Source organism: Sciurus vulgaris (genome assembly GCF_902686455.1).
Source record: "Sciurus vulgaris genome assembly, chromosome: 10".
Taxonomy (NCBI): Eukaryota; Metazoa; Chordata; class Mammalia; order Rodentia; family Sciuridae; genus Sciurus; species Sciurus vulgaris.
In genome coordinates, this window is record NC_136470.1 from 78,633,487 (window position 1) to 78,659,054 (window position 25,568).

General features: G+C 36.5%; 1 protein-coding gene across 5 annotated transcripts in view; it reads left to right on the forward strand.

The window, feature by feature from the left end:
• The first annotated feature begins 1,712 nt into the window (after positions 1-1,712).
• The window catches only part of ACAP2 (ArfGAP with coiled-coil, ankyrin repeat and PH domains 2), a 129,165-nt gene continuing 105,309 nt past the window's right edge, over positions 1,713-25,568 (forward strand). For 3 of the 5 annotated variants that reach the window (XM_079156201.1, XM_079156200.1, XM_079156202.1), the window contains exon 1: positions 1,713-2,065. In XM_079156201.1, the coding sequence (XP_079012327.1) occupies positions 2,013-2,065 (53 nt within the window). In that variant the 5' untranslated portion in view covers positions 1,713-2,012. The remainder of the gene's footprint in view (positions 2,066-25,568) is intronic. The other 2 variants (XM_079156198.1, XM_079156199.1) reach the window with 2 other exon arrangements.

A 25,568-nucleotide genomic window follows, 5' to 3' on the forward strand; every position in this document is an offset into this window, starting at 1 on the left:
AAGTGTCACCTTAGGTATCTTCTAAAAGGCTACATTGTGGTAGAGCATTAAAATAGTATTGTGCACACAGATTAGTTGTCATAAATCAGGAATGCAATTGAATGTAGTAGAAGTTACCAAAAGAGTACTAATTTGACACAGAAGTTACAACACTAGAAAAGGTTGGCCTGGCCAGCTATGTATCTAACACTGAACATTTAATAATCAATAGTTTCTAGCTATCAAGAGACGCTGTATAGATTCCAGAGGCATGCAATTCAATTAAAAAATAAAATCAAGTTTATAACGAAAGAGCAAACATACATAATGCTTGCATATTCTTTGAAATGTCTTAACATTTACACTGTTACTTTCTAAAGGTGCTAAAGAGATCAAAATATAAACATAGGTTCTTAAAAACAGTATGCTCTAATGCTATACTTAGGCACATGGTCAAAGGTTATATTAAGATTTTAGACTGCGAAAGCAAAATGGCTTAGACTGAACCTTTGATTATGGCACTGGAGAAGAAAGTGGTGCAATTAAAATAACTGACATTACTGAATGATTACTATGTGGCACTGTTACGTAGACAACTCTATCAGAGCAGTGGAAAGCTAGGAGGTAAATCCAAGAACTTTGCCTCCAGATTCTTACTCAGTACCTCTATGCTGTTAGAACACTGTACTTATGTGTAATTAGGGATACACTTTTTTTTTTTTTTTTTTGAATTGGGGATTAAACTCACTTTGCTACTGAGCAACATCCCCAGTTCTTTTTACTTTTTAGTTTTATTTTGAGACACGGTTTCACTAAGTTGCTTATGGTCTTGCTAGATTTCTAAGGCTAACCCCAAACTTGGAATCCTCCAGTCTCAGCCTCCCCAATCACTGGGATTACAGGGTGCACCACTGCACCTAGGTTCAATAGCATCTTAAGATCAGGAATGTGGTAAATACTTGTAGGAACAGGTGATCAATATCTTAAAGGGTGCTAGAAAAAGCGGATCAGAGGGACAAGTGTTGCAAAGTGGAGTGCAATGAGTCTGGTCTTCAGAACCCTATCGTCATAAAGCTGAGAAAACTACTGGGAGAAAAGTGTAAGGAGTGTCTTCTGCGGTTTTGACAGCATTCCTTCACACGAAACGCCCTCTCACACCTGTGAGATATCCTTCTATCTTTCGATGCCCATCCCAAATTACAGTTTCTTCAGGAAGTAGTCTCTGGTTATATGAAAAGATGTATGTGGGAGCAATTTCCAAATTATTAAGCGATGGAATCAATAAGTGAAAAATGGATTTTAACATTAAAGCTGTTCTCCCCCTTCTGGTCTGTCTAAACTGAAAGGAAGCAGTGGCTTAGCCTATCTTTTCCTTTTATAATTTCTGCCCCTGCCCTCTTCAAATTTCTGCCAAAGCTGCTTTAAAGAGCAAATCTTGCCAGAGCTGCAGGAGGCGGCTCCTTGGCGCTAGCAGTTCAGTAGGGCGGGGCTGGGGAAGCAGGAGGAGAGGCGGGGGCTCCAAGGGAAACGCGGAGAGATGTCACGTGACTTCCTTCCCGAGGAGCCTCAGCTGCCAGCCTCCCAGCAACGGTGTGTCCCGCCTAACGACGCCCGCGCATCCCGGTTGGCCGTCGGGGGCGGTTGTGGCAAGGAGGTGCCCACGGTCACGCTGGTCATTGGATCCAACTGTTGTCTCTCAGGCACGTTGCCCCAGCGCCCGCAGGCGGTGCTGCCGGAAGCCCCGCCCATTGGCCGCTGGGTTCGTGGCTGGCTGGCGGTGGCTGTCACTCCCGGGCCGTTTCCCCAAGGCCAGCGCTCTGCTGGGGGCGGGAGGAAGAGGGGCCGGCCTGGGGCCTGACGAGCCGTCGCTGTCTTCGCGGATGCTATGACCAGCGGGCGAGGCGCCCTCCGCTGCTCCGCGCAGCGTTAGTCGCGGCCGTGAGTCCAACGAAGCCGTCTGGGTGTCCTGTGCGGCCGCTGCCGCGGCCCCCTCGGCTCTGCCAGCACTGCCCGCAAGACGAGGCGGAGGCAGGATGAAGATGACGGTGGATTTCGAGGAGTGTCTGAAGGACTCGCCCCGCTTCAGGTAACCGGCACGGCCGCCGGGTGCCTGGCCGGCGTCCTCCTGGAGCCGCCTCCCCGGGCGGTGGGGGCGTGAAAGCTGGCCCCGCGGAACCGGAGGAGGGCCCCGCAGTCCGCGCCTTCCGACGGCGCGAGCGGCGGTTGCCTCTGCTTCCCACCCGGCGAGGGCACTGTAGCTCCCCACCGGTCTTTCCCGAGGGTCGAGGCGTGGCCGGGAGGGGGCCCGAGCCTCCTCACCCTCTTTTCCTTGCCCTCTGCCTGGTGCGGAGCGCCCCGGAGACTTGGTGCACCGCTCCCGCCCCGGAGGAAACAGGGTGCAACCGCGTTCCCGAAGTCTCGGCCCCTTTGCGGGCGCGCGCTTTCGCCCCCTTCCTCTTCTCGCTGCTCTTCCTTTTCCCTTCCTTCCGCTCCTTCTTGGTTTCCACCCCCTCTCCACCTCCTCTTTGAGCGAGCTTTCAGGGCATCCTCTTGCAGTTCACTTAGTTCCTCTTTGCGCTTTTCCGCTCCCCTTACCCGGGGGAGGAAGGAGTAGGGGGCGAGCTGGGACGTCTGCTTTTGCTGCTTCTTGTCCCCTGCCAAAGGAGCGCTCAGGGAGGCGCTGGCAGTTGATTTGTTCGGGAATCGGGGGTGGGGGTGCTTTGACCAACCGCATTCCATCGACCCTAGTACGTGACTGTCTTGCTTTTCTTTTCACATAAGCTTTTCGGAGTGGGCAAGGTTGTTGAGAGGTACTGGGCTGAAGGGCGAGGGCTGGGAGAAGCCGTGCATTAATGTTTTGAGAACGGAAGTAGGAGGGCCCTGAAGATTGCATTTATGTTACTCTTCTAGCCGCCTCGGCCCTGAAGGGCCTGGATCATAGTCGGATGCTCCTAGTGGATCTGTCACATAAAAGGACCTGCTGGCATGCCTGTTTACTATGGACTACCCTACCTTCTATGTGAGAGGCAGCAGGCTTGAGTAGGTCCAGAATACATGCTCCTTCCTAGGGAACTCTTGAATTGTTTTGGAGGATGAAATTTTTTCTAAGTTCTATTTACAGTGCATTTGCAGGGCTGGCCTTCGACTTCGAAAAATAAGGCCTTAAAACTTCCTTTAGATAGTGACGTTTCTTGAAAGCTTCCTCTGAGTATCTGTGTGTATGTGCCTGCTGATCTCCTTGCCAACCCTTGATTGCAAATTCTTGCATCCTCTGCCTGAGAACTGTTCTCATCCTTACCACTGTTAATTTGATTTCCTATTCTCCTTTCAGTGAAAGAGAAGGAAAAAAGACGTCTAAAATGAAGGAACACCTACTTCTTAGAGAAAATAAGAACACTTTGACTTTTGATCTTTCCTGGGTTTTAATTTTATTTGGAACTTAGAGCTATAGCTTGTAAAAGAAACTTGGTTCGATTACTGTTGTTGCTATTAGATATTGAAACTTTTATGTTATGGGTGAATTGAAGGACTCATCCACAAATGAATTGTCAAGAACATCCTTGCATGTTAATTTCCAGGACTGGGCTACAATGAATTAATTTTTAAAGGGTACCTTAGAAAGTTCTGCTTTTTGTGATATTTCTATTAGTATGACTCAGCTGTTTATTTTTAAATGAAATAATCACAGCATTTTTCTCTTTAGAGAATGCAGTTTTATGCTCCCTTTATTTCACAGTTGAAATTTGATTTTCTAAAATAAACAATTTGAGAAGTGATTTGGAGATACTTCTAGCCATTGGTGTTGACCACAAACCTTGTAATGCCTTTGTTTTTAAAATAAAAGAATCGTTGAATACAAAATAAGGGAAAGATACTGATTGTTTTATGGTGTAGAATAGTGAACTTTTGCTGAACATGGATGGAGTTTCTATTTTAATGAAGTTAGAGATTTTCAGGAGTTTTTTCCAGTAGTCTAGTTATTTGTCAGCTGCAAATTGGGAAAATATATCAATATTCCAAGAACTCAAGCATCTGTATACTTTGTTGAGGCTAGATTAGATTTGCAGTAGCAGAAAGAATGCCAAGAAATACAAGTCTCGTTATTCACATTCCTTATACTTGTAGTTTTTCTATTACCTGTTACTATGTAGATTTGTGTAGTAGTTGAATAATATATTTCATAAGTCTATTTACATGATATTATGTATAGGAATAGTACTTATTTTTATGAGTATTGGAAATCATATCAAAATAGAAAATTTGTGAGAGCTGGACTTGTTTTTTAATTTAAATTAGAAAAAAACCCTTTTTTTGTGGCACTGGGGATTGAACCCAGGAGAATTCTACCTATAAGCTACCTCCCCAGTATCTGTCCTCCACCCTGCCCTGCTTTTTAAAATTTATTTTGAGACAGGTTCTCACCAAGTTGCCCAGGTGGGCTTCGAACTTGGAGTCCTCTTGCCTTAGCTGCTTCATAGCTGGGTTTACAGGTTGTGCCATCACTCTCAGCTGGCTTTGTTTTATTGATAGCAAGGCAGCTGCACTTCTAGTGTCCTGATCTATTGTGCCATTTTTACATTTTTTTTTTTTTTTTTGTAATGTGGATTGAACCCAGGAGTGCTTCACCACTGAACTAAATCCCCAGTTCTTTTTTATTTTTTATTTTGAGACAGGGTCTCACTAAGTTACCTAGGGCCTCACTAAATTGCTGAGGCTGGCCTCGAACTTGTTATCCTCCTGCCTCAGCCTCCAGAGTTGCTGGGGTTACAGGTGTGTGCCACCATGCCCAGCCATCTTTACACTAATTCTTATTTTTATTTTCTTTCACAAATGAACCTTATAGCATTTAAATCTGGTGTGTGCACATAACTGCCTTGGGTACTGTAGAATGAATGCAAAAGGCAAATTTTGCTGGAGAAAACTTTTTACAGCTGTTCAAGCTTTAAAACATTCATTTTCCTGTTAAATGGATGAGAAAATAGGAGGGGGAGGGTTGAATAGGGAGAGAAGGTTGTTGCAATTGCAACATTGTCTTTAGTAATTTGAATAAACCCAGTGGTTACTTGTACATTCCAATGAACCCCCCCCCCCTTTTTTTTTTCTTTAGATTGGAGGGCACATTTCATTGTGTAATTTTGGGTTTATTTTAGTTTTAAAACACCAGTCTAAAATCAGCTTAAAGGTCAGAATCTTGTTCATTTAAAAATCTACAAGAATATAAATGTCTCAGTGTATTTTTTTTTTTTTTTTTTTAGTGGAAATGTTACAATTTGACCAAAAACATCCAACATTTAATATTCGAATTTAGGTGCTAAATTGTATGTAGTTCTTTATAAATTCATAAACTTGCAATAAAGTTTGTTTCCTTTATTTAAATATATTCTGGCTCACTCAGGAAGTGAATATTTTGTTTGAAATAAAAAAATTGAAATTTTCTGAATGATGAAAAATTTTTGTGTTGACCAATGTTCAAATATAAAAATGTTGGCCTAAGTAAACTTTCAACTGCTATAATAACCTATCTGCTATTTGACTTTTTATCCTTTATCAGTGTCTATTTTGCATCATCCTGAAGGTTTTTCACTTGTAGATGTGATATTCATTCAATAACTTAGAAATGAAAAATTTTTAAAAAGGTGTTTTTGGGTGTAGGGTTTTACTGTGTAAAAGACATTGGAATAAAATGTCACTATATATTTTGGTTATCTTTTATGGTTAAACTGGTGTCAGTCCTGACTGATTTGCCAGTTTATATTCCATTTTTATAACAGATAAACTCTTAGCAACTGGCCCTTCATACACTGAAAACACTCTGAACTGGCACTTTATACATCAGAAATATGGTGGGCCAAGGGATAAGAGGAAATGTGTTTTCATCTCTGAAGTAGTGGGATGGAATTATAATTTTAGTATCAAAATACAGAAATCCTGATATTTCTTATTGAAGCTTCTAATTCATCATTTGATATAATATCACTTCAGTTGATATAAATAAATACAAGTTTTATATGTGCCAGACCTCAGACTAAATGCTTTTTTAGTTACTTTTTCATTCAACTGTTGAAATATCCAATGGAATAGGAATTATTTTTCTTATTTTTTAAATGTTTATAAGAAATTCCAAACTGGATATTTTGAAAGATTAATTGACTTTCTTAATAGTAGGCTTTCAAAATGATGGACCTGGAAGTGAATCTACTCATTTACAGTAGGCTTTACTTTCTTATCTGTGGTTTTACTTTCAAGGTTTCAATTATTTGCTATCAGTCTTGGTCTTAAAATAATTGAATGGAAAATACAGAAATAATTCATAAGTTTTAAAAAATTTGCTTTTCTGAGTAGTGTTTTGAAATCTCATGTTGTCCTGCTCCCTGTGATGCTGGCAATTTGGATATGCCTTTAAGTGAAAAGGTGAAAACTCTTGACTTACTAGGGAAAGAAAAGAAATTGTATGTTGCTGGGTATAATGGCACATGCCTGTAATCCCAGTGACTCAGGAGGCTTAAGCAGGAGGACTGTAAATTTGAGGCAATTTAGAGAGACCTGTCGCAAAAAAAAAAAAAAAAAAAGTTTTAAAAAGGAAAGGGGCTGTAGTTCAGTAGTAGAGCACTCCTAGGTTCAATCCCCACAAACAAGAAAAATGGCAGGGGGTTGGAGGAGACATTGTATCCTGAGGTTGCTAAGATATATGGTAAGAATGAATCTTCAGTCTCTGAAATTATGAAGACAGAAATAAATTTATCCTAGTTTTTTCTGCCATTTCTCAAACTGCAAAAGTTATGGACATGGTGTTCAGTATTCAGTAAGTGCTTATTTAAGATAAAAAGACATTAAATTTATGGGTGGAAGACGTGAACTGAACATGTGTTCTGATTGATGGCAACTTGTTGTGCCTGAACATGTTTAGCCTATGCAAAGACTTCAACAAAGGATTCCCTAAAAGAAGTGATACCAAATTAGTTACTGCAAGGGATGGTTACACAGATCCAAGTATATGTTTAGACTGAAAAATATAAAAATTGCTAGAGAGGCTGCATCTACTAATGAAGAAGCTGCTCCCATATTTTCAGTAGAGCTGAAGAAGTTGGATAAGGATACCATCCAAAGCAAGTCTTCAGTGAGGAAACTGGGGTCTTCTGGAAGAAAATGCCCAATAGAACCTTTACTCAGAAAAGTGCAAAGTAGACACCAGAGCATAAATTGTGGAGACAGTAACTTCTGTTTAGAGTGTTCTTCCAAAAGTTTTTGGCAAAAAACCCCTTCAACTATTGAGGATCCCCAGCTGTTGGTGTCTTCCCCTGACATCCTACTATTGACATCATCTTGCCTCAATTCAGGATTATTTGAAGCGGATGAATAGTAGCCTAACACTATGTCACAATGCCTCTGTCATATATCTCACTCTCTCTTAGTACATAGGCATTGTAATCCCCTTGTGTCATTACAAGAAGTGTGACAGTATGAGAGACCAACATTCATATAACTTTTATTAAAGTATATTGTTATAATCATTCTAATTCTTATTATTTATCATTACTGATCTCTTGTGCCTCATTTATAAATTAAACTTTATCATAGGTATGTACATTTTGGAAAATGTGTAGTATATATATAGGTTTGGTACTATCCAAAAGTTCAGGTACCCCTTTGGGGCCTTGGAATGTGTCTCTCGCAGATAAGGGGGGATGACTGTATTGTTTGGAATCATATTACAACTAATGAAGGATGTAAGATAAAAGTTCAGCATGCAATTGTAAATATAAAAATCATTCATGTTGTGGATGATGAAACAAAGTAGATTAACAAACTTCCCTTAATTTTGTGAAAGGAAAGCAGCAGAGGTCTAGGATAGGGCCTACATAAGCCAGGAGCAGTGGCCCATTCCTATCCCCATTCACTTGGGAGGCTGAGGTAGGAGGATTTCTTGAGCCCAGCAGTTCAGGGCTGCTGATTTGGTGTGTGCACTCTATTGGTAGTGGGATCATGCCAGTGCCCACTACATCTGAGCACCATAGTAAGACTCGTAAAATCAACAACACTGAGCTAAAAGAAGCACTTCAGAGCTGAAAGAGAGAAAAGAAAAGAGAGGGGAACATATGTAAATTTTTATGTTTGGAGTATTTAAGAAGGTGGAATGAACAACAAAAAGCCTGAGGATCCAGCATGGTAAAAATTTAACTCTGAAACAATGTCAGAGTGAAAGATAAGTCATGAAGAGAACTATTGTGAAGCTATACACACACACACACACACACACACACACGCATACATATGTGTGTATATGTATATATATTTGAGATTACATGAACTCTTGTTTCTGTTGAATTGTATCTAGAAGAATGGAGGTTAGATGCGAAGCATTATGAGTAAAACATTGAGAATGATTTGGGTGATTATATTACTATTTTTATTTCAGAGATAAAGACATTTTCTAAAAAGGAGATTGAATTGATTATAAGTCTTACAACAGTGTGTGTATTATTGAAATAATACAATATCCTTCACTGGAGTATGGTCAGTTTTTCCACTTAAATCTTTTGTATATTTTTTTGTGATGCCATAGACCTACTTGAATTTTATTTATTTATTTTTGCAGTGGTGGGTATTTAACCCAGGGCCTTGTGCATGTTAGACAAGCACTTTACCACTGAGCTACCCTCCCAGCCCCTACTTGAATGTATTTATGCATTTGTTGATTTATTTGTACTGGATTGAACCCAAGAATGGTTTACCACTGAGCTACATCCCCAGCCCTTTTTATCTTTTATTTTGAAACAGGGTCTTACTAAGTTGCTGAGACTGGCCTTGAATTTGTACTTCTCCTGCCTTAGCTTCCCTAGTAGTTGGGATTACAGGTGTGTGCCATACCCAGCTTTATTTGAATTTAAATACAGAATTTTTCATTGCTTTAAAAAAAAATAAAAAATATGACCGAGTGTGAGGTATAAAACATGGCAGAACAGTTTAATTGAAGGAAGGCAATGGAGCGTGGGCAGTTAGATGATTAGTATCAGGATTTAACTTTATGTATTTGAGAGTCATTTTGAACAAAATTTGAGCAGATGTGAGCAGAGTATGTATACTTTTGACTCATGGAAAATCAAAGTTGATGAAACTATTTTGATTTTTGGTGTTTTTTTTTTTTTTTTCCCCCCCGAAATGTGTTTATTTTTAAGTAAACAAAACTTTTCCTGTTCATTTATTTTTTTCACTTTTGTTGGTATGTTGCTTTACTTTGATTTCAGTTTTTGCACCTTGAGAAACTTCATAGGAAGTTAAAAATTTACTCATTTTGTTTTTATTAATTGTAGTATTGGGGATTGAACCCATGTCCTCCATATGCTATGTAAGAACTCTACCACAGAGCTACAACTTCAGGCCTTTTTTAAAATTTTTATTTTGAGAAAGGGTCTTAGTAAGTTGCCCTAAGCCTGAGCTTGAATTTTTAATTTTTATCAGTGTCTCTGGTATGGCTGGTAACTGGGATTACAGGCCTGTGCCACTGCTGGTTTCCTTTGGATTTTTAATTCCAAGTATTTAAATTAGCTGTGGTGGTTTACATTTGTAATCCCAGTGATTCAGTAGGCTGAGGATTGAAAGTTCTCGGCAACTAAGCCAGGCTGTCAAAATAAAAAATAAAAAGGGCTGGGATGTAGCTAGGTGGTAGAACACCCCTGGATTCCATCCCTAGTACCAACAAACAAAACAAAAACCAAAGTTAGACCTTTGTTAAGGAAGGAGAGTGGGTTTTGGAGATTATTTCAGGTGGTAGGTTTTTATGAATAAACATATAAACATAACATATCTTCTAGCATATATCATTTAATTTAAAAACTTTCATATTTCTTTCAAGGCTTGTTTACTGGCTAAGAGCTATCTTAATTTTTGTTAAAAAATCCTTTTGATTTTCCTTGATATTTGAAGGCTATTTGCAAAATAGTATAGAACACTAGGTTTTTTTTTTTTTTTTTTAGCACAGTGTCTTTTTTTTTCTCCCATCTTTATCGTTTAGCTTAAAGTTTGCTAATTCTTTTTTACAGTTTTTTTAGTTTAATTTTTTGAAATCATAAACTAAGTATATCCTTTCTTTTAAGCAGTCCAAATAATACAGGAGGCTATAAAATGTAAACTAAATTATCTTCCCAACCCACTTACCCACTCTCAAAGCCCATTCCTGTTCCTAAACTGTAACCATTTTCACTATGTCTAATCTTAAATTAATCTGGTAGATATCACCATACTTTTACTTTTTAATGGTTTAGTCAATCTTTTAATAAATATTTTTCTCTGTATGTATGTATATGTATACACACATACACATATAGTGTTAATTTTTAAGTCGTTTACATATTGTATATATTTATTTGTATAAAATGTAAAATGATCAGTTTAGCATAATTGGCATATTTAACATCTCAGACATTTATCATTTCTTTTTGTTAGGAACGTTCAGCTCTCTTCTCTACCAGCCACTTTGAACATTCAATTAATTGTTGTCAACCTTAGTTGTTACTCTACTGTGTTAGAACATTAGAAGTTATTCCTTCTCTTTGACTGTACCCATGCACCTGTTAACCATCCTTTCTCCTTATTGATAAACTGATAATTTTTCAGTTAACAGTCTACTTAGAAAATCTAAGCTGGATGTGGTGTGCATACTTGTAATATCAGCACCCTGGGAGGCTGAAGCAGGAGGATCACAAGTTTGAGGCTAGCCTGGGCCATGTGGAAACCCTTTCAAAATAAGTAAAAAGTGCCAGCTCAGTATTAGAGCATCCCACTTGAATCAGAATGAGATATTTAAAAATAAACTATAACTAAGATTTTTAAGTGATTTTAAAAAGTTATTTCTAAGTTGCTTTTCACAGTCCCCAATTAATTGGAATAAGTGTGCTTTTGGAAGGTAACTTTGGAAGCACACTTTAATTTGGAGATCTGTAATCTTAATCCATATTTTTTCTTCCTTGTGTCCTCTCTCCTTCCCTTCTTCCCTTCCTCCCTTCCTTCTTTTGATTGAACCTGGAGCTTTACACATGCCAGGCAAGTGCCCTAACACTGAGCTACATCACCAGCCCAGTGTCTACTTTAAATCATTCTGATTATCTATTGCTGTGTTAACATACTAACCCAAAATGTAGTGACTTAAACCATTTTATTTTGCTTACAATTCATGGGTTACAAGTTCGGAAAGGAGCTGACTGGATGCCTAATCTCTGATCCATTCATAACCTCAAGTGAGGTAGCTGAGGCTGGAAGGTCTGCTTCTAGCATGACTTCTTCATTCGTGTGTCTGTCTCCCTGGCACTCTTTGGTCTTTCTGTCCTTTCTTCACATGGCTTTCATTCAGTGCTTTTCTATGTGTTTTGGACTTTTCATAGCATGCTACTATTAGAGTAGTTGTTCTAAGATAACTGTTCCTTTCTAAGGGACAGGAGTTGAAGTGACCGGCCTAGCTAAGGACTATGCCTACAACAGGCACAACATCAATTTCACCGTGTTCTGTTTGGAGTAGTCACAGGGACGACCCAGACTCAAGGGCTGGGATAGGGTGTAGAAACAGACTCTACATCTTAATTGGGGAATGGCAAGGTCACATTGCAGATGATAGAATGTGGCCATCTTTAAAGAATGCAGGCTACTATGCATTATGTCCAAAAGTGCCTTGGAAACCATGATGAAGAAAATTATTAACATGGAGTAAGATTTAAAGCTAAAGCAGTTCTGTCTCTCCATGTGCTGACCTCCACCATGTGTCATACAGCCCAGAAGATGAGATGGCAAATAGCGGTACCACTCTCCTGTACTTCCCAGCCTCCAGAATCATAGCCAAATAAACTCCTATTTTTTTTTGTTTTGTTTTGCTTTTTGTACTGGGGCTTGAACCCAGGGGCACTTTACCAGTGAACTATATCCCCAGCTCTTTTTATTTGGAAACTGGGTTTCGCTAAGTTTCTGAGACTGACCTCCAACTAGTGATCCTCCTGCCTTAGCCTCCTGAGTTGCTGGAATTATAGGTGTGCACTACCATGTCTGTCAATTTCTGTTCTTTATAAATAAAACAATAACGCCAAAGGAAGCTATTTTTGTCTGTCAAATTGCCAATTTTAAGAATTACTAGTGCTGCAAAAGGTTTAGGGAATTATCTTCATAGTATTGGAATGAATGTAATGTTAGAACATTTTGTGTGTGTGTGTGTGTGTGTGTGTGTGTGTGTGTGTATGTGTGTGTAGTACTGGGGATTTAACTCAGGGATGCTTAACCACTGAGCCACATCTCCAACCTTTGTTATTTTTTATTTTGAGATAGGGCCTTGCTAAGTTGCTGAAACTGGCCTTGAACTTGTAATCCTCCTGCCTCAGCCTCTGGAGTTGCTGGGATTACAAGTGTGCACCACTGCACCTGGTGGTAGAGCTTTTTTTGAAGGTCATATTAATATCAAAATTTTTTGGTGGAATTTAAAAATACATATATTTTGGTTTGGCATATTTATATCTTGGAATATCTTCTAGGGAATAATAGGATAAGTGTGTGCAGTTATGAGAACAAGGATCTTCGAGCAGTGTTTATCGGCACATAGGAAAAGGGCAAAATAATGTGAAATGTTGGCAAAGTAGAATATCTAGCAATTGAACTATAATGTCAACTAATAAGTATAAAGTGCTTTTTACTAGGATCATTTTAAGTACTTCATACATTTATTTCTTATAACAACTATATGAGGTATATACTATTATTATTCCTGTTTACAGATGTGAAAACTAAGGCATAGAGAAATCACACAGCTATTAAGTGGTGGAAGAATTTGAACTCAGTTGTTTGGGCTCTGCATCTAACTCGAATCTAAGCCACAAGTTGACAGACAATGGCCTGCATGCTTCATGGCTGTGCAACCTGTGTAGTTGCCCAGGGACCCTGTGGCTTTGACATTTTGAATGATTTTTAAGCATGTGGTCCCACTTTTGTTTTTCCTTTTCCCTTCTCTTTTTCTCTCTTTCTTCACTGGTCCTTGCAAATTTATATCATAATTTCTACCTGTGATCTCAGATTTTCATTTTTTAAAGTTAAAAAATTATAATTTTATGGCATGTGAAATTATATAAAATTTCAATATCCTATTATAAACTTGCATTGGAACATAGTAATTTGCATTGAAACACATTACATATTGTCTATGGCAGCTTTAAAATATTTTTGCTACAATTGCAGTGTTGAGTACAGTTGGCTTTCCATATCTTTGGGTTCTACATCAGCAGATTCAATCAATTACAGATTGAAAATATTTGGAAAAAAAGTTTGTACTGAGCATGCACGGACTTTTATTATCTGTACATGCTAAGCAATAACAGTATAACAACTATTTACATAAAATTTACAGTTTATTAGGTATTATAAATAGATTTTTTTTAAAGTGTACAGGAGGATGTATATGCAATTACTATGTCATTTTATGTTAGGAACTTGGGCACCTACAGATTTTGGTATCCACTGAGGGTCCTGGAACCCATCCCCCACTGATACCAAGGGATGACTGTATTTACTATCTGATGCTTTAAAGAAAGTTTGCCAACTTCTTCTCTAAACCATTGCATTTTTCAACTTTTCATAAAAGAGAAAGGGTGTGGATTTCAATTTATGCAGATGATGTCTATGATATAAGTGAAAGAAAGCAGATTAAAGAAATTAATTAGAACATATAATATGACTTTGCATATATCAAAAGATACACATTACATAGCCTAGAGGGAGGAAGGGAAGGGGAAAGGTTGATCAATGGTACTAAGCTACAGTTAGTTAGGAGTAAGAAGTTCTGGTGTATGACTACGTATAATAGTTACATGCTGTAATTTTAGAAAGCTAGAGAAAGCATTTTGAAGGTTTTTAAAAAATAAATGATAAATGTTTGAGAAGATGGATATACTTAAACTGATTTATAAATTGTTTATTATTTTGTATGGTGTTGGAGATCAAATCTTGAACCTCACACATATTAGGCTGTTTAGCCTTGCTTTAAACATTACATAGTGTATACATGTATTAAAACATCACATAGTATATTATAGGTACAAATTTCATGTTTTTATATACCAGTTAAAAAAATTTGAAAGTCTGGAAAGACTACCAGCACATTTTATTTCTGGTTTTGAACATTTATTTATTAATTTTGTAGTGCTGGGAACCCAGGGACTTGCTGTTTTTAAAGTATTGTTTACAATAATCAGTGTTATCAGAAAAAACTAAACATATTACTGGGGAAAAGAAAGCAATACATTTTTCCCCCCTTTCTCCCACAACTTTTTATTTTAAAAATATTCAGACTTACAGAAGAGTTGAAACAATTGTGCAGTGAACATCTACAAACAAACTCAATTTGGATTTACCAGTTAATATATTTTAGCCCACTAGCTCTGTATATTTGTGTCCCTATTTTACATAAACATTTACATATCTATATACACAGAACACATATTTTCCCCTGAATCATTTGAAATTTTGGTATGCATCTCCTAAAAATAAGGAAATACTCCCATACTCCATTTATAACCCTAACAATAATTATACCTTCAAATTTTCTCAATTGTGCCAGTAATATCTTTTATAACTAGATTTTTTTTTTTTTTTTTTTTTTTTTTTTTTTGCTTTCCTCTTCAGTTCAGTATTCAGTCAAGATTCATGCAGTGGGTTGTTTTTGCTTTTAGTCAGCTGTACATTCTTGATTTATTTAATCCATTTTTAATTGGTTTGATTTACTCATTAAGAAAAGTTTGGGATGGATACCATGGTGCACTTCTATAATCCCAGCAGCTCAGGAGGCTGAGGCAGGAAGATCACAAATTCAAAGCCAGCCTCAGCAAAAGTGAGGTGCTAAGCAGCTCAGCGAGACCCTGTCTCTAAATAAAATACGAAAATAGGGTTGGGTATGTGGCTCAGTGATTGACTGAGTGCCCTGGAGTTCAATCCCCAGTACCTCAAAAAAAAAAAAAAAAATTAGATCATCATGGAGCCAGGAGAGATCTCAGTTGTATCTCGGATCTTGATTTGGGTAGAAGTTCAGTCATGCAAGATGTTATATGTTGGGCTGGGGAGATAGCTCAGCTGGTAGAGCGCTTGCCTCGAAAGCACAAGACCCTGAATTCGATCCCCAGTCCAGCAAAAAAAAAAAAAAAAAAAAAAAAAAAAAAAAAAAAAAAATGTTGTATGTCATGTTAAAGATTTTGGTGGATCATAATAGGAAACAATAGGAAACTAGAGGTGACATTTTCAAAATTTCACATCTTTTCAGGCAAAATATTTTAGTATATTACAATATGGGACAAAAAGATATGGTTTTGGACAAAACTAATACATTCTGAAATAATATGAGAAAGTTAATCATGAAATGGATATGAAATATTAAATTAATTTATATATGGTATTGGTAAAGAGGTTTGTTTATAATCCTTATTAAAAATCAATAAAATAATACAGGGTCTGGGATTTATGTTAAAATACGTTAGCATTAACATATACAAATCAGTAATAATACAGTACACAATAGAATCAAGTATAAAAATCACATGATCGTCTCAATAGATGCAGAAAATTCCTTCAACAAATTCAGTACCTCTTCATAATAAAAGCCCTAAGAAACTAGAGAAAGAAGGATCTTACTTCAGCATTATAAAGCCTATATATGACAAACCCAAAGCCAAAATCATAGTAAATGGGGAAAGCCAAAGCATTTTCTTTAAAATTAGGAACAAGAAAGGGATGCTCATTCTCACCACTCCTATTCAATATAATACTTGAAATTTTAGCCAGAGCAATTAGGGAAGAGAAAGAAATAAAAAGGATACATATAGGAAAGTAAGAAGTCAAATTAGTTCTATTTGCAGATGATTATACTATAGTTAGAAGATCCTAATGGCTCCACCAGAACACTTCTAGGTGTGATAAACAGTTTAGCAAAATAGCAGAATAGAACATTAACTTACAAAAATCCGTAGCTTTTCTATATATCAGTTGTCAACCCACTGTGAAATAAATCAGGGAAAAATGCCATTCATAATAGCTTCAACAAACAATGACAATAACCTTGGAATAAGGACTGGGAGTGTAGCTCAGTGGTAGAGTGCTTGCTTGCCTTGAATGCATAAGTCCCTGGGTTCCATCCCCAGCACTGCCAAAAAAACAATCAAAAAAACCCAAAACAAAACAAAAAAAAAACTTCCCAAACTATCCAAGGTGAAAAACCTCTACAATAAAAATTACAAGACACTGAAGAAGAAAAAGAAATTGAATAGAGAAACAACATGTATCCCATTTGTTTAAATAATAAAAAAAAGAAAAAAAAAGAAATTGAAAAAGATACTAGAAGAGGAAACACCTCCCAGTATTTATGGATAGATTGAATTAATATTGTTAAAATGTCCATACTACCAAAAGAATCTTGAATCTACAGATTCAAGGCAAACTCCCATCAAAATACCAATGAAATTCTTCACAGAGCTAGAAGAAACAATTCTAAAATTCATATGGGAGAACAAAAGACCCAGAATAACCAAAGCAATCCTGAATGAAGAGAGCAATACTAGAGGTATCACAATACTCTATTCCAAAATATATTACAGAGTCATCACAACAAAAACAGTATGGCATTAGCATAAAAACATGTAGACCAAAGGACTAGAATAGAAGCCACATAAATAAATGCATACAGCTCTGTCATCTGATTCTGGACGAGGCATCAAAAAACGAGTTGGAGAAAACACAGCCTCTTTAACCAAGGGCTCTGGGAAAATTGGTTATCCATATGTAGGAGAAAACTTAGATCATAGATCTAATCTCTCGCCCTATACAAATGTCAGTTCAAAATAGATTATAGACCTAAATAGAAGACCTGATACTTTGAAACTGCTAGAAGAAAACATGGGGGAAACACTGCAAGATTAGATCCAGGCAGCAGGATTCCTATAACTCAGAAGACAAGAGCAAAAATTGATAAAGGGAATGGCATCAGATTAAAAAGCTCTGAACAGCCAAGGAGAAAACAGTGAAGAGACAGTATACAGAGTGGGAGAAAATCTTTGCTAGTCACTCTTACAACAGGATTAATATCCAGAATATATAAAGAAGTTAAAAACAACAACAACAAAACAAATAGCCCATTCAATAAATAGGCCAATGAACTGAATGGATACCTCTCAAAAGCAGCAGCACAATTGGCAAATAATTATGTGAAAAAATGGTCATCATCTTTAACCATCAGGAAAATGCAAATCAAAATTACATTGAGATTTTGCTCATCCTTGTCAGAATGGCAGTCATCAAAAATACAAATATCAATAAATGCTGGCAAGGATGTGAGGAAAAAGGAACCTTCATGCACTGTTGGTAGGAATGCAGAAGTTAGTACAACCACTATGGAAATCAGTATGGAGGTTTTTCATAAAACTAAAAAAGAACTACCATGTAAACCATCTGTACCTCTCCTCAGTATTTATCTGAAAGAATTGAAGTCAACATACCTTAGAGATACCAGATTTATCACAGCAGCACAATTTGCAATAGTCAAATTAGGGTGCCCATCAGCAGATGAATGGGTAAAGGAAATATGGTTTATCTACACAACAGAGTATTATTTAGCCATGAAGAAGAAAATTATGTTATTTGCAGAAAAATGGATGGAACTGGAGAACATCCATTAGGTGAAATAACAGGTATCACATGTTTTCTCTCATTTGGAAACTAGAGGAAGGAAAAAAGATGAATAGAAGAGAGACAGACTGTTAGTGTAGAGGAAGGAGAAGGGGAAGGTGAGGGGCAAGGAGAGTTAATAGGGAATGAAATTGATCAGATTGTGTTATGTGCATGTATGAATATGCCATAGTGAAACCCTCTAGGATGTATAATTAACAATACTGATTAAAAAAAGAAAACATACATCAACTATAAAAGCAGTAGGACTTTAGGAAGCAAGCATGATGGTTTTGATAATTGTGAGAACTAGGTGATGGGTACATGGAAGTGCATTGTACACCTATTTTTGTGCCTTTTCTTTTAAAAGATTTAAAATGACGTGACTACTGGAACCTCTCTTATTGACACACAAAAAGAACCAGAAGGTTAAATTGTATGTGAAAGTTGTCTGGTAGTCAAAACTTCTGTTACTTTCTAGAGGAGTTCTTTATATAATAGTGTCAAGACGAATATACCAAAAGAACATATTTCTAAATATTTGGTTAGACAAAGAATTTTCAGCAAAAATTATTATGTTTCTTAATCTCTTGAGGAGAACCCAGTATTTTGAGGTATTAAGAAATAACCTTGGGACTGGGGTTGTAGCTCAGTGGTAGAGTGCTTGCCTGTCATGTGAGGCACTGGGTTTGATCCGCAGCACCACAAAAATAAATAAAGGTGTTCATCTACAACTAAAAATTAAACAAAATAACCTTTTATAGTAGTTATCTAAAAACTGCAATTTTTGAAAGAGGGTAGAAAGCTAGAAAAATTCTGTACAAATTAGAGAACTGTTTAATTCAAGCCACCGCTCACAGTTGCAGAACACTATTGTAGATTTCTTGCTTATCAATCAGCTATTGTGTAAGTAGTGTGTAGTCTTCCCCATGACTGCAGCACTATTACATTATTAGTGCTGCTTCACTGTGACTGCAGAAATAGAAACAATGGCATCCTTTTTGATTTGAATCCAGCAGCTGTGTTCTGGTTACAGGTGCTCGAACTGGTCATTGAAGTAAAAGATGATATCAAAGTAGAGTTTGATCCTAAGAAAAATGATGCATGAGATGACCTTAAGACCTTTGCCTTCTATTAAGAAATTTTTAGTTTTCCTTTGTTATGTTCATGCAAATAGACAATACTTAGTCAGAGGTGTACAAAAGAATCACCTAGGAAGCGTTTTCCAGAATATCTCTGACCTTGACCTACTGAATCAGAACTTTTGGTGACAAACAGGATTCAGGCAAAGATACTTCCAAAAAGCTTTCTAGTCATTCTGATGTGAACCCATAAGGATCACTTTTCTAAAGGTCTCAGAATCCTTCTTTAAGGTATTAAACAGATAGTAATAAAAAAAGCACAGTAATTTTCAGTCCTTTCCCTCTTTTTTTACAGGCAAGGTATAATTTTCCACTGGTTATTTATAACTCTATTTTGTCATTGTAGAGCCAGTAAATCTTTCGAATTTGCAATGGTTAATCCTTAAATATTTCTAGTAGGCAAGCAATATTATTACCTTTATAATTGGGTAGTATTCTTTGGATGTGAGATATTGTGAGTTTTACTTTGTTGGGTGGTAGATATATCAGCATGACTAAAATAATACTTTGATACTTTGAACATTGTCTTAGGATGCAATTCAGTCACTTGGAAATGGTTTGATCCTTTAGGATCATGAAACAGATGTGCAATAACTGTAAAGATTCTATAGATATTAACAGAATAATAAGGTAAAATGAAGAATTTTATGCCTTTGAATTTGACAGGTTTGATGAAATTAAAATGTTCTTGAAAGATACAAATTAATGAAAATTTACTCATGATGAAATAGGTATCAGCAATAGTTCTATTATCTATTTAAAAATTGTGTTTGTAGTTTACAAACTACCAAGAAAGAAAACTCCAGTCCTAGATATGACTTCATGGATGAATTCGACCAAATATTTTAGGAAGTTATAACATCAGTTTTACATAAATGCTTCCAGAAAAGAGATAAGTAGGGAATGCTCCCCAACTCATTCTATAAGGACATCATTATATTGATCTAAACGAAAAGCATTTCAGGAAAGAAAAAACACCAACCAATATCCCTCAATAACACAGATGCAAAAATTCTAAAAGTTTCAACAGATTACATGTAATATGTTAAAATAATAATAATGTCTGCCTGGCATTGTGGTGCATGCCTGTAGTACCAGTCACTCTGGAAGCTTCAGCAGCAGGATCACCAAATGCAAAGACATCCTTGGCAACTTTAGCGAGACCCTGTCTCAAAAAATGAAAAGGACTGGGGATGTATCTCAGTGGTAAAGCACCCCTGGGTTCAGTTCCTAGTACCAGAGGGCACATGTCAAGTGGGATTTAGTGCAGGAATACAAGTTCAGTTTAAATTCAAAACCAGTCAATGTAATTAGCCTTATTAACAACAAAATAAACAAAAAGACAACCTATGTGATCATCTCAGTGTATTCAGAAAAATGCCAGCAATAAATCTAGTATTTATTTCTGTTTAGAATTCTAGCAGAAGTTCTAGCAAACTAAAAATACAAGAGAAATTCCTTAATCTGATAAAGGGCATTTCTAACACTCCTACTGTACTTAATGGTAGGAAATACACTGTACTTAAAGGTGAGAAACTAAATGCTTTATTCCTAAAATGGGAAACAAGACAAATATATCTGCCTTCACTGCTATATTTCAACATTGTGCCAAAGATGCTAACTGGTGGGCTGGGGAGATAGCTCAGTTGGTAGAGTGCTCGCCTCACAAGCACAAGGCCCTGGGTTCGATCCCTAGCACCGCAAAAAAAAAAAAAAAAAAAATGCTAACTGGTGAAAGCAGGCAATAATAAATAGTTTTTTTCAGATTAGGAATGAAATAACAAATAATTTATGAAATAGTTTATGAAATAAGTTGCATAATTTATGTAGAAATTTTGTGAGTTTCTACAAAATTCTCCTAAAAGTATTACGTGAGTTTCTCAATATTGCAGAATATAAGATAAAGTATATTAAAATAACTGCATTTCTATATACTAGTATATAATAATCAGACTTTGAAATTTAAAAATGCCCTTAACAGTATTGCACATATGAAGCATAAAAAGATGTTCAAGAACTGCAAATGGCAAACTACAAAACAATGCTGAGAGAAATTAAGACCCAATCTTAATTAAACCTAAGACAACTTTCAAGTTTAAGGTGTTAAGAAATAACCTTTCACAACTTTTGTGTAGGAAACACTTTGGCCTGCAGTGAGTGGACAGTTGTAGTTACTTCGCAATCAGTCTCTTCTGCTGCCATGGACCACTTCAGTCAGATGTAATATTTAGATTTCTTGGGTAGAAGATATCATCAGTCTACAGAGTCCTTAATCTCTAAAAGGCAGATATCAAGCTTTCAGAGTGTTATCCTGAAAGCTGCCTTATTAGGCTAGAAGTGGGGGAGAAGAACCTGTCCATCTCCCTTCAATTTGGGAATAACATGACAGCTGTATCTGAAAAAAAACTCTTATCCCCATTTCTATGTTGATCTCTCCATATGTTCCCTATCCCAACCCTCACTGGAAATTGGTTGGAGATGGGTGTTCTGCTAAGTATTGTAAAACTGCTTTTATTTATTTATTTTTAATGGGAGATTTTTATTTCTAATAAAGGCCAGATATCTCCTACAGGCAAATCTTTTTTTCTTTTTTCTTTTTTCTCAGTACTAGGAATTGAACCCAGGAACTCACACATGCTAGACAAGCACTGTTAACACTGAACTACATTCCCAAGCCTCCCCACCCCTTTTAAAAAAAATTACCTCCTTTGCAGGCTTTGTACTTTTAGTGTAGCATCTCATTTTGGATTATGGAAATAGTGGCAGATATTTCCTCGGAGCCTCAGTTAAGACTCAGAGATTTAGTTGAGTATCATTTATATGTTTTAATAGGACTTTTCTAAACTTTGATTTAACTTAAAAAATCTGCACTTTGCTTGGGATCAGTGAAATTGTGGGAGCTTTGCTTTTCATTTTGTCCTTTTTTTTTTTCATGGTATTGAATACCATACCACAGTATGAAATTGTAGTTATTTCTTGGTTTCACAGTAGGTGGTTTCTTGTTTTTATTAATGCTTGTAGTTGCCTTTACTGCCTTGTTTTATTAAAACTAAGTCTCCTTGTTAAACAAGGAGTCATATCTTCCTTCTACCCTCACCATTTTTGTCTTTTCTAAACTTCTGCAGAACTTATTTCTTAGTAATACTACTTTTTTTTTTTTTTTAATCTTTTTTGGAACTGGGAGTCTAATCCAGGGCTTTGTGAATGCAAGGCAGATGCTTTGCCACTGAACTATATCCCAGCCCAGCAATACTTCTTTATCTTAATGTTTTATTCTTTTGTATTGATCTGATTCCTTCTAGGTGCTTTTGTGGAATTGATATGATTTCTGTTTTTAAAATGGAAGAGTTAAAATTGGCTGTTATCTCTTAGAGATTTTAGTCTTCTTAAAACTCATTTAAAAGAAGTAGGGTGGGTAATATTATTTGGAGTTTTTTAGATAATAAATAAGTCCTAGATATAAAGTAGATGGGCCAATATAACATAGCAAATTAATGGCAACAATGATTAGAATGTATATCAATTCTATCCCATTGTCTGCATGCTAGAAATTCTAAGATTAGTTTTCTACAAAGGAATGTCACACCCTCTCAATAGTTGATTGATTATTGCTGTAGGTGGTGCAGGAATGAGGATTATACTTCTTGTCTCATTTATTAGATCTTTTTTTTTTTTTTTTTTTTTTTTTTTTTTTTACAGTGCTGGGGATTGAACCCAGGGCCTTGTGCTTGCGAGGCGAGCACTCTACCATCTGAGCTATCTCCCCAGCCTGATCTTCTGTATTTTTTACTGTATATCATAAAATGGGAGGGTTATCAGAATAATACATATTCACCAGAAACCACTGTAGCACCAACAAGTTTACATGAACCCCAGGCTAATAGCTTAATCTTATGTATACATATTTTTCTTTTTGACTGCATGGATTGCAAAAGTATAATGAAGAAAGGCTGGGGATACAGCACAGTGGTAGAGCTCTTGCCTCGTATGTGTAAGACCTGGGGATCCATCCCCAGTACTGGAAAAAAAAAAATTGTTTTGGGATAATTGCCTGTGTTTGAGATAAGGGTTAATCTGTCCTCATGAAAGTACCTATATACTTAGACCTGACATTGGCAGAAGAGAAATGTGAAAGATACACGGCCACGTTGTCAGAGAGAAACAGAAGAAAAACAGTAGGAAGCAATGCTGCCCTTTTGCACTTCCTGCACTAGTATTAGTCAGCTCTTAACAGTCTCAATCACAGAATCATTAGTGTAGTAAGATTTTATTAGCATAATTTATAGGTTCTTTATTTTGATTATAGTCTCTTGAAGTGTATTCGAGTTAGTAAAAGAAGGAAAAGCAACATAGTTGCCCCTTTTGCTTCCAAATTAACTTTGTTTTTTTTTTTTTAAATTTATTTTTATTGTAAACAAATGGGATACATGTTGTTTCAGTTTGTACATGGAGTAACAGCATACCATTTGCATATTCATATATTTACATAGAGTAATGATGTTTGAGTCATTCCGTTATTTTTTTCCTTCCCCCCCACCCCTCCCACCTCTCTTTTCCCTCTATACAGTCCCTCCTTCCTCCATTCTTGTCCCCCTCCCACCCCCCCATTAAGTGTCATCATCCACTTATCAGTGAGATCATTCCTCTTTTGGATTTTTGAGATTGGCTTATCTCACTTAACATGATATTCTCCAATTTCATCCATTTGCCTGCAAACGCCATAATTTTATTATTCTTTATAGCTGAGTAATATTCCATTGTATATATATACCACAGTTTCTTTATCCATTCATCAATTGAAGGGCACCTAGGTTGGTTCCATAGTCTGGCTATTGTGAATTGAGCCGCTATGAACATTGATGTGGCTGTATCTCTGTAGTGTGCTGATTTTAAGTCCTTTGGGTATAGGCCGAGGAGTGGGATAGCTGGGTCAAATGGTAGGTCCATTCCAAGTTTTCTAAGGAATCACCACACTGCTTTCCAGAGTGACTGCACTAATTTGCAGTCCCACCAGCAATATATGAGTGTACCTTTTTCCCCACATCCTCTCCAACACCTATTGTTGCTTGTATTCTTGATAATCGCCACCAAATTAACTTTGTAACACAAAAATCATTCTTAGTTCACCACTGAATAAATTTTTATGATTTTCCTATTATAATTTATTCCACATTTAGTGAGATTCCTCTTTAACAAGGATGCATTTTCACATGAGAGCTTTCAGTTTTTCTTGGGAAACGTAAGTCAGTTTGTGAGACAAATTTAGTGTTTCAAAGTTAAGGAGTTAGTCCCTTTTTAAGATAGGCAGTTACATCCGATGGACCCTGAGTGGAATAGGGTTGTGTTCCTTTACTTCCAGCATGCTGCTTTTATCTCAAGATGATGGCTGTGTAATTCATTCTGCTATTTATTTGCAATTATCTCTGGTTTTCCTTGGGAAACTTAAACTTGTTGAGTATAGTCAGAGATGGGCTATACCTGTGTTCGGTTTATAATATTTAGTTCTAATTAAGTATAAGGCAGATAATAATGAATATTAATGAAATAATTTAAAAATATCTTTGAATATGTTTATACATTGAAGTTAGTAACTTTCCTAATATACTATATACTGGTAAACTGATAGAAAAAAATTATGGGAGGGGAGGGGGAGAAGGGAAAAAATAACAGAATGAATCAAACATCATTACCCTATGTAAATGTATGATTACACAAATGGTATGCTGTTACTCCATGTACAAACAGAAACAACATGTGTCCCATTTGTTTACAATAAAAATAAATTAAAATAAAAAAAATTATGGTGGAGGGAATCCCATTTAAATAGATAATGAAATATATCAAATAAATAAATGAAATTAGCTAAAAATATGTGGGATTTTATAAATTATAAAATAGCTATAAAACTTAAATTGGTGACAAAAAAGGAAAATATGACTAAGAAATCATACCTGTTACATGAATGCTCAACATTGCAAAAGTATAAATTCTTCATAGATTAATTCATAATAAATGCAATATCAATGTTCTAAGAAATGTTTGAAAAATAGAGCAAGAGGGCAATATCTGCTACCAGATTTTAAAATGTATTATTCAAGTACAGGGATGGATTCTGGAAAAGACAGATGAAAGGAGCAGAATTTTTAAAAAATCCAGAGACAGACCAAAATCTATATAAATTTAGGAAATGATGAAGATGCCATTTCAAATAAAGAGAAAAGATAATTACTTGATAATAAGAGACAACTGGCTGTTTGGATGGGATACATTCATTTCTCTAGAATCAGTTTTAGATGCAGTAATGATTTGGGTGTTAAAATCGAAGCTACGTATGTACTACTGGAAAATATACATGAGGCTGGGTGTGGTGGGACCTTCCTGTAATCCCAGCAATTTGGGAGGCTGAGGCAGGACGATCACAAGTTCAAGGCCAGCCTTAACTACTTAGCGAGGCCCTAAGCAACTTAGTGAGACACTGTCTCAAAAAATAAAAAGGGCTGGGAATGTGGCTCAGTGATAAAGCACCTCTGGGTTCAATCCCTGGTACAAAAACAAAAATAAAAACATCCAAACAAAAAAAATGCGAATGTATGTTTACTTGAGATCAGGACAATCTTTCCTTAGAAAAGGCCAGAAACAGCCTTGAAATAGATTTGACAAATGAAAGATGGGGAAATATTTGGAATATGTGAAAGAAGTTTTAAATGAGTATGTTTAGAGAGCTTTTAAAAATGTCTTGCAATTCCAGCTAAATGAAATGCCCAGAAAAGCTAG